General features: G+C 48.0%; 1 protein-coding gene across 1 annotated transcript; it reads right to left on the bottom strand.

Annotated features, from left to right (window-relative positions):
* Nucleotides 1-3268: 3268 nt before the first annotated feature.
* On the bottom strand, nt 3269-9722 carry PROK2 (prokineticin 2). The gene is made up of 3 exons (XM_065642827.1): nt 9636-9722; nt 5759-5884; nt 3269-3394 (listed from the first exon to the last, which is right to left on the bottom strand). The coding sequence occupies exons 1-3, from the start codon at nt 9720-9722 to the stop codon at nt 3269-3271; spliced, it is 339 nt and encodes a 112-aa protein (XP_065498899.1).
* Nucleotides 9723-10003: the final 281 nt, after the last annotated feature.

The following is a 10003-nucleotide window of genomic DNA, read 5'->3' as shown; positions in this document are numbered from 1 at the left end:
GAGAATGAGATTTCTCCCTTTCACAAAGGTGTTTCCAGGGCTGTACGGGTTTTATTCTATTTTCTCATCTGATTTCTCCTACAAGGGCCTGTCACCTTCCCTTCTTCCCAGGCAGGCAAGGAAGCTGTTCCTGGCCTGGGATTATTGCTGGGATGATGCTGAGGCGAACTGAGCGGCACAGGGCTCTGCAGGAAACCTTTCACAGCAGGGTTGGCTCAGGCCGATCACCTTTTCCATCATCCATGTTGAATCCAGTTTGCTGTGCCCCTCAAGTCAAAAGCTGGCTCTAGGGAAAAGCAGAGGGGCATGCATGGCCATTTACGTTTTTATTAATAAATACTTCTTGTGGTCACTTATTTACCTATTGTCACTGTAAAGCAAAGGTAAAGGGGTTTCCTGCCCCCGCTTCTACTGCAGAAAGAAAGAAATTAAAGGCACTTTGCAGGTGTGCTTGGATTAGGAAATCTCCCCTAGGATGGGAGAAAAGATAGCTGATTAAGGCAGAGATTAGGAAAGAATTGGGATGCAAAAGCTTAATCTTCCTTTCCAAGTGATCTCTCAAATCAACTAACCTTCATTGCGAGTGTCAGTTAATGAGAATTAAACTACTAAAAGAGGAATCATGGTAATAATTGTTGGCAAGTGAAGAGAGTGCGGATGTAGGACAGTGAGGTTTTGCCTTCAGCTCTTCTCCCCAGCAGCTGTGCTGTGGCAGCAGACAGACAGGCTGGGCAGCGAGGGTGTGGAGAAGCCTCTTGAGGACAAGGCCAGGATAACGTCTCTCAAAGAAACACCTTCCTAATGCCTGGTCCGGGAGCACCTACGGGACATGAGTACTTCATCCTCCTATACATGGTGTGAACTTTGAAGTCATGTAATTGAGGCTGTTCTCATTACCCAGATGAGTGCTGTATCTCACAAGTTAATTGGCACAAATTACAACTACAAAGTTGCTCTGCTCTTGTCTGATAAACTCTCTGAGGAGTTTGGTTTTGCAGGTCTAAGGCGGTCATCAGATATAATTGTCCACACGCTTACGATGATAGAAACCAGGATTATTACCTTCAGTGGAGTCACTGGTGATTTATGCTGATGGGAGATTAGAAGCAAGGCTGGTATTTCCTGTGATGGTTCATTATTTTGAACACCATGACAATGTCCTTTGGTAAAAATGAATGGAGCAAGAGATGGGACACTTTCATGTTTAGGCTGCTTCTGTTTTCTTTCTGGGTTTTCCCTTTGAGTGTAAACTGAAGTCCATGGGATTAAGCTAATTTTGTATTGATAGACACGGACAGAAAAGCAACTCCCAGGCTCCCAGTGCGTTCCTCTTCTGCAGACTCACACTGGGTGGGTGCACAGGGTGTTTGGGGAGCCCCACTATTAAGTGACAGTGGCAGTACCAGATATGGGATTTGTTTTTAAATCCAGGTATGGGAATTTCTGCAGTGCTCGCAGGTCACTGCATTAGTGTGGGAACGAGCTGGTCTTTCACCAGCACAATCCAGCCCTTCAGGTTAGAGGTAAGCATCTTTAAGGCTTCAGATCTCATACAGGCGCTGATCATATTAATGCAAACTATGTAAAAATTTAGTTTGGTGACACCTCGGTCTTTCTCCTTTTTTCTTTTTTTTTCTACAGGACCTGCGTCTGTTGCCATTTGCAGAGCTGCTGCATCGCCAGTGCAAAGGGTGAAGTGCAATGTATAGGCATTGCAGTGGGAGCCCTGGGGCTCCCAGAGTTGGGAGGGGCTGATCCCTGGGGCTGATCAGAGTTGGGAGGATTCAATCTTGTCTCTCAAGACATCTATTTTTCTAACATGTGCAGGATCTACGAGGATTTGGGCAAATAGCAGATCCAGTTGTCCTTTTCTGCCTCCTCAGGGAGGTTTTGGAGCCCAGGGGAAGGTACCTAGCAAACTCGCTGGGACATTTCTCATCTTCCCTAATACAAGTATTTGCTTTAATACAGGTGTGCTAACTTCTCTCAAACCCCTCATCATCATCAGCAGCAAAGCACTGATTGTTGAAAGATGAATGACTTCACTTTTCCAGTTCCAGCATATGTTTGCATGTCTGAGAGAAAGAAATGTGTGAAACTCACACCACCTTTCAGAATTCCAGCTCCAGGGACTGACAAGTAAATATGAAGTTGCACAGTATTTCATAGAAAACCCTCAAATTTTATGTTCGCTAGGCTAAAGTTGATCCTTTGAGGCATACGTCAAGAAAACCCTCTTGTATTAGCTACATCGAGATTCCTTCATCGTCTAAGACTGCAGCTTGGTTGAGGAGTTCATGCCTTGTAAACTGCTGAGTTTCCCCAAAAGCAGCCAGAGGTATATAGTCTTTTGCTAAGCTATCCGTGAGGAGCTCTGCTAGCTTGGGTGAATTGAGTATGTGATAACAGATTACACTGAATAAAAATGGAAAACCACAATGACAAAATAAAGTTATAATATTAAAATAAATCAAATAATATACTGCCATTATTCTGATACAGAATTTTTACACAGCAAATTTGATACATATACAAGAAGTCAGGCAGCCCATTACAATAAATTTCAGGGTTCCTTTTTTAATATAAACTACATCTTAATACATAGTTTGAGATGATCAGGTAGTTTTACACCAACTCAAGTAACAACAACTTCTCATCTTAGAATACTAAAATAACAAAATCTTTTAATGCTTTAAATATTGAAATGCTTTGGTTCCACCTGCCACTTTTAAAAAGTGTAAAAACTACATCTATCGGTTCAACTTTTACCCTAGAGATGCGCCTAACTTACAAATACAGTTATACTAATAAAGATATGAAATGTAACGTAAATACAGGGGTTTTTTGGCAGTCATCATATGCTTCACACTATGCGGTTATTCAACTCTCAGTTCAATTCAGGCATTCTAAAGTGTAAGAACATAGCCAAAATTTTCCACAACTGACAATAATCTTGGACATTTTCATTCTGGGATTCAGATGGAACCATGAAGACCACAAGATGGTTCAGAAATCGTTAAGCTCCTGCCCTCAGAAAGCAGTGCCAGCTTAGCAAATCTCAATTTGCTCACCCCAAAATGAAAGCATCCACCATCATGAGGCCCTCCTGAAAACCTTGGCCACTACAGCACAGTATCTCAGCTCCAGTTTTAATGTTGGTGAGGCAGGAAGGTATGGTGAAGGGCTTCCCCTGGTGAGTACCTTGTTCATCACAATGACAAGAAAAAGAATACAGCGAGTGGCTCTTTCTAGCGCTGAATAGCTCCTGCTAAAAAAAGACGTCTTCTTTTCTGAAGTCCGGCAAACATTTGAATTTGCTGGCAGAAGTCCGTAGGCAGGCCAAGCCGGGGAGACACGGGCAGGTGTGGTGCATCCGCCGCCCGGAGAAGGGAACCTGGGGACAAAAAGCACAGACGTCAGGGACAGGGAGCACAGGTGATGGTGTTGGGGAGATGGATTTGGATGAACGGGGGGGATATGGGGAATGCTGCCCACCTCCCTCAGGGGCAGGAGGTCCCCAAGAGTTGCGGTGCAGGGGCCAGATAGCAGATAGTGGAGCCAACCCCATTGCATTTCCCAGTCAAGCCACAGTTAAGAGTAAAATGTAACAGTCCATGTTGCTGTGTAAATTTACATCTCTGACACATGTTCTCCATTTACTCCTGTTTCACAAAGGAGGTTGTTGTGAAACCACTGGCCTTTAGCATCACGTTTTGTGATGTTTACTGTGCAGGGGTTTCCTGCTTGCCCTGGGCGCTGCCCTGGTTCCTGCATTATCATACGGCACAGAGCAGCCTGTCAGCCACACAGCGGGACGCAGAGACCACAGGAGCCCATGGTAATTCAGGCTGGAAGGGATCTCTGTGGGTCATCTCGCCTGACCCTATTTGAGCAGGATCCCCTCACCACAGGGCAGAGGTTTCTCATTTCATCCCACCCTCCTCCAGCCACGCTGTGCTGCAGGGAGCACACACGCAGTCTGCGTTAAACAAATCTAATTGCGCCACGATGAGCACATGCACTGACACTCTTTAACAACTTGATCACAAGCTCTGTCTTTTACGGGAGCCGTGTCTCTGCCAGCACATTAGCCGAGCGGGACAGCCCTATGGGCCAGTGTGGCCGGGAGCCGCGGTGCCGCTGGTCGGTAGCGAGCGCTGAGCATCCTCTGGGATGCAGCAGGGGAAGCACAGAGGTACAAAGTCAGCTGGGCAGGCAGCCCTAACTCTCTTATTTCCTGATTTCTGGGCATTTTGAGCTTGCAGTTTTAATATTTCAAGATTACTTTTTGTCAGTGTGCAATTTTTCTCTATAAGAAAGTTGAAGGGAGAAAATCCTATGTGTTCCCCCAGTGCATCACACCAAGGACCTGCCTGACTGCAGTCACACCTCACTGGGCACGGAGGGTCACATCGGCTGCAGTGCCCTGGGCCAGCATCATCCCCCTGCCCGGCGCTGTCTGAAGAGCAGCGAGGGACACTGTGAGCTTTCTCATACCATCCACCACAGCCCCATGAACGGAGACGCCACCAACCACGGGTGCTGGGGACTCCCTGCGGGAATCACACCTCTCAGGTGCCCACAGACAGTGCTGCAGAAAAACCTAAAATCTGAGTTCCTGGGGCTGGTAAGGCTGACTCAGAGGTGCCTCTCAGCCCTCCAACAGCTCAAGTGATTTATTAAAGACGTTGCATTCACTGCAAGGAAACGTTCATTTCAGCAGGACTCTCGTGCTGAAGATACGGCCTAATAATGCACCTGGCTGAGGACGGGCAGTGGGTGACAGCTCTGCTGGGACGGGTGCTTTGCCAGGGTGCAGGCAGGGCCCATGTGCCAGGAGCTGGTGCACGCTTTGCCACACCATGTGCCCAGTGCTGGCTTTTCATGACCGTGAGGCGATAGGAGTTTTAGGTAAAAAAGCAAAGAAAGAAGCTCCCAGGAGGGATGCAGGGGTTATGTGCAAGGTGCACAGTGGCAGGAAAGCCGCCTCCTTGCTGCCAGCTCTGCCTGCTGACCCCCCCAAACATCACCTGCCTGGCCCTGCCTGCAAACCTCGCCTCTGCAATGCCAGCTGAGGTTGTCAATGGCATCAAGCCAACGTCATCTAGTTGCTGAGAAGGAAACTAGAAGGTGGAAGCCCCACCACCAGCCATCTCCTCCAGGGTCCCTCCAGGCTCCAGCTGGTGGTGTGGCCATGGTGGTGTCTGATTTGTACCTGACTTGCAACACCTTCTCAATGGCTTTTGAAGGCACCAGTGGCTCTCAGCCTCTGGAGTGCAATGGGACATTCCTGTTTGACGACAAGCACTCTGCTGCAGTGATACACCAGGTGTCCCAACACCATCTGGTGACATTTTTCTGCTCGTGATGGGATCTTGTGCAGTTCCACTGAGGACGGTGGTGTTCGCTATGCTCCTGCTCACACGTGTAGGCACTGGTAGGGTTGGGCTTGGGAGCTGCTAAGGCTGTTTTGTATTGTGTAATGAAGCAAAACAGCAACAACAAACTAATAAGAAAACAAACTGAAAAGTGTGTGTTACTTTCATCCTTGGATTCTCTTCAGCATAATTCTGACAGTAATGTATTTCCTTACGTACGTACCTTGAGTGCTCTTTCCGTACAGATGCAAATGGCTGGGTATTGTAACGTGTTTTCACCAGGTATAGTTTTTATGCAATGTGACGTACAGCGCAATATATTTCTGTTTCTTTCTGCCCTGCCAGCTCCGGTCCCACAGCCCCCCTGATGACATACTCACTCGGTGACTCAAGGGATGGCACTCCTCTCCCAAATTTCCCATCGGTGTGCACATTCGCAGGCTGCGGATCCAGAGGCTGACGGCACAGCACATCCCTCCTCCGCACTGCTGGTCTCGGTCGCAGGCCTGGAGTTCAACACAGCGTGAGGCATATACAGTGAATAATAAATGTATCCCAGGAATAGGACAGATCAGGTGCTGAAGAGCTGCCTCTGACACTCCACAAGTTATCATGGCTCATTAAGGCTAACTAACAAGATTTAAGGCTGATTTGCAATACTCATATCTCTCATGGATCTGAACATCCAGGCTCTTGGCATGTTTCAGTGTTGAGCCCAGGATGTTTAAAGCCACGAGCACATACGGAGCTGCTCAGGGCCAAATCCAGGACTGTCAGCGATTTACAGTCCCAGGTTCTGAGCACTGATGGACCATGGCATGTCCCACTCTGCTTTCCCAGATCGGAGCCCAAGTGAGCTCAGGCAGGCGCAAGGACTGAGTACACCAAATAGTCAGGAATCCTGTCCTCCGGAGAAGCTAAGATATGAAATTATCTGTTAATTTAAATACTTTTAATTAACTATTCCTTCTACTTTCTTATAATAATATCTTATGTTTGAGTGCCTTTGCAAATGCAAGACTGCATGATAGTTTCATCAGAGAAGTTCAAGTGGAAGTAGCTAAAACAAATTTAAACAGGGATTCTGTGGTTGTTATCTAGAGTCATATGTAACTAAAAGAGGTCTTAAATGTGTAATAGAAAAAGCTTTGTGTAAGTGTCCACATCCAAAAAAATGCTACTGTGGTAGCATTTTCCCTGCAAGGGGGAGGGAAATATTTCAACCACTTACCCAATACAGCTTAGAGAAGCACAAACCAAAATGCAAACTATCGGGCATGTTTTAAAAACCAGAAACCATGAAGAGCAATTGATATTCTAGGGTTTGAAAAAAAGGTTACTGCACATCTTTTGCTTACTTTTTTAACCAAAAGCTTATCAGACTTTTTATTGTATTACTTAAGTGCAAAAACCAGTCTCTTTTCTCTGATGAAATTCCATTAGTTAGAGGTTCTGATTACACCCCAAAAGTAAGCTTAATTAACTCACTTCTGTTGTTAGTGTCTGACAGCAGGAGTGATAGACCAAAGGCACTGGTGAGCAGTACATAAATAGTCAACTTGTAAAAATGTATATAAAAGATGATAACAGCTCTGGGGAAGACTGCGCATCAGAAGAAACATTCTCTTGAGAAAAAAAAAAATCTCACCTTGGGACTTATATTGTAAATGCCACTAGACTGTACTCTGCTGGGTAAATATTATACTAAGTCAACCAGCAGAAGCCAGATCAAAATACATATTTACAGATTAGCCAGTAATTTAGGACACAACTGTTGCATTAAGGTCAAGCCACAAATAGTATGTGTAACACAAACGGCTAGCAGTCCTAAACACACATTTAATGAAGCAGGCAGCTCTCTGCTACAGGTGAGCCCAAACACACGGAGTATTTACTTATAAGACTAATACGGCTATAAAACTACTGCTACAGCCTGCCAGGTAGATTATGTTTACTTTGTAAACGCTCTCTCTTCAAAAAAAAAAAAAAAAAAAAAAAAAAAAAAAAAAAAGGAAAAAGAAAAAAGTGCTCTAATGGTCTAATTTTGCCCCCATCACAAACAAACCTGCTGATCTGCTGATCTAGTGGTTTTGGCTGCCCACAGCACACCAGCATCTGCTGCTCAGCTGGAGCCACAGTCTTTGCTGTTCCTCACTGCTCAGGACCCGACCTCCTCTTTATCTCACTTGTATCTCAAACCCCGTCTATCTCCATGGGACTGGTCCTGGAGTGAAGTACCACTGAGCCTCAAAACAGGTCTGAGTACATCCTAGCCAGCATACACTGCACTGAACAATTTATTTTTAAAACTTACACACATGTATATACATCTGGCAGAACTCCTAAAAACGTATGACAAGTTTTGAAAATATTCAGCCCAAATGCTCCTGCCCACATCTTATCTCCAGTGTGTAATTCATACTGCTACTCCTAATCTTCACAGGACACAACATGAAGGACATTCCTTTTCAGCACCCCATTTAAACACAGTTTTGTGGAAAACTCAACTTGAGGAAAACACCAGCTCTAAAGTCAACTAAAGTCAGCACATGAACCACCGCTGAAGTGAGGAAGGTTTGAATCAAGTCCTTGCAAAGGAAAAGCACATTTCAGGCTCAGAGAATAGGGACAGGAACATCTACATCAGCTCTCATCTGAGATTTGCCCATTCATCAGAAGCCAAAAATGCATCCAAGTTATTTAAGCAGAAATCCACTGCAACAGTTATTAAAATAACATTTTCTAATTCTAATCTATTTCTACTTTTTGAACCCACTTTGTCCTTGATCTACTATTCAGCACTTCATAATTACTTTATTTAATGGATTAATTATGCTTTAAAGGTGTAGCCACAACTCGAATAACAGACTTATATAAACCCATTGCTGGAAATAGTTCTACTTAAAAGGAGCTTGAAATTCTCAAATATTAAAAAATTCCTCCACGCTCTCTGCTCTGAAAATTGATCAGTCCTGGGAGCTGATTTGACCTCTGAAGAAATGCTTACGAGCTGTTTCGTAGACTTTAGCGAAGGGACCGGGAGCCTGGACAGCCACGGAGTGATCCGCTGCTGTGAGTACAACTTCTGATGGTTACAAAAGACGTGTAAGCTCTCAAAGGAATGCAAGCGCTGGTTTATTAATCCAAAGCAAACACTAGAAAAAATAATTTTACTTAAGAGTGATGCAATGCCTTGGGTTAAATAATGTCTTTGCAAAAAAAAAAAATAAATTCAAAACCAAAGCAAACACCAAGCTTAAAAACAACAACAACAACAGAGGACTCATTTGCAATGGATGGCTATTGAGAAAAAAAGCAGCACAGTCATACTCAAAAGCAAAAAGCAGCATTTTGCAAAGATTGTGATATCAGTGCCTGCCTTATCAGCAGTAGGACGGGAGGAGCTGGAGGAGCTCAGGGTGCACAAGCAGGCAGTGTGGTGCCCATAGCCGGGCCCTCCCGGGGCACGTTTGGGGGCAGCCGGGGCTGGAGGCTGCATGGAGGGGGGTGTGTGTGGGGGAAACCTCCAGCCCTGGAGAAGCAGCAGGAGCTTCTGCCACCCACAGATCAGCCTGGAGACACCACCAGGCATCCCCCAACCCAAAGAGACTGACATCACACTGTGGCATCCCTCACCCCAAGGACCCGCAAGTCCTGGTATCACCCACCCATATCCTGGCATCACTCACCCTACAGTGACTCCCGACCTCTGGTATCAGTTAGTCCAGAGAGACCCCCCAGCTCCGGGCATCCCTCACCCCAGAGACACCCCCATGTCCTGGTATGACTTATCCTAGAGAGACCCCCAAGACCCAGCATCTCTTAACCCCTGGCACAGCCCTCCCTTCCCCGTCCTGGTCATCACTTATCACAGAGAGACCACCAGCTCTGGGCGTCCCTCACCCTACTCCAGACTCCTCTGTTCTGGCATCACGCATCCCGGACAGACCCCCGAGTCCCGGCAGTGTTCACCCCAGAGAGACCCCCAGCTCCGGGCATTTCTCACGGCAGAGAGCGCTCCGCTATATCCTGGCATCTCCTATCCCGGGCGGTCCCCCACATCCCCCCATCACCGAAGCCACACAGCTCCTGTCCCTGCTTCCCCAGCAGAGCCCCCCCGTCCCCCGCCACGCCACGCTTTCCCGCCGAGCCCCCGCCCGGCTCCAGCCCGCCAGCGGCTGCCGGTGCCGGCGCGGCGAGTCCCGTCGGTGCCGTCGGTCCCGGCCGGCCCGCGCGGTGCCGTGCGGCGGCGCTCACCCCGGTGATAACGGCTCCGTGCCCCGCGGCCAGCAGCAGTGTCAGCAGCAGCAGCAGCACCGGCGGAGCGCCGCGCAAGCTCCGCATGGTGCCGTCCCGCGGCCGCGGACTCTTGCGCTCCCCGCGGGCGCAGCGCGGCGCAGCGGAGCCGGGCGCGGCGGCCGCCCCAGCCGTTATAAAGCCGGGGGCTGCCGTTGGCGGCAGCGTGAGTCACCCCCGCCCTGGCAGCGCCGCGGCCGCGGCCCGCCGCGCGCACCCCACCGCGCGCACCCCACCGCGCCCAGGTGCGCGGCCTCGGGACGAGCCCCTGCGGCTGCGGGGGAGGGCGGCCGGGGGGTGGCTGAGGGGGCAGCGCACGGCGCGGGGAA

This window comes from Caloenas nicobarica, chromosome 11, assembly GCF_036013445.1.
Source record: "Caloenas nicobarica isolate bCalNic1 chromosome 11, bCalNic1.hap1, whole genome shotgun sequence".
In the NCBI taxonomy this organism is placed as follows: domain Eukaryota; kingdom Metazoa; phylum Chordata; class Aves; order Columbiformes; family Columbidae; genus Caloenas; species Caloenas nicobarica.
This window is presented reverse-complemented; position numbering and strand designations above follow the sequence as displayed.

What these genes read in the sequence shown, in the direction of transcription:
- PROK2 (XM_065642827.1), bottom strand. Translation starts at nt 9,722, where the DNA reads ATGCGGAGCTTGCGCGGCGCTCCGCCGGTGCTGCTGCTGCTGCTGACA. An exon ending in ACGGAGCCGTTATCACCGGG is followed by an intron (nt 5,885 to 9,635) that starts GTGAGCGCCGCC and finishes GTTGAACTCCAG; the next exon opens with GCCTGCGACCGAGACCAGCA. An exon ending in GCCATCCCTTGAGTCACCGA is followed by an intron (nt 3,395 to 5,758) that starts GTGAGTATGTCA and finishes TTTTGTCCCCAG; the next exon opens with GTTCCCTTCTCCGGGCGGCG.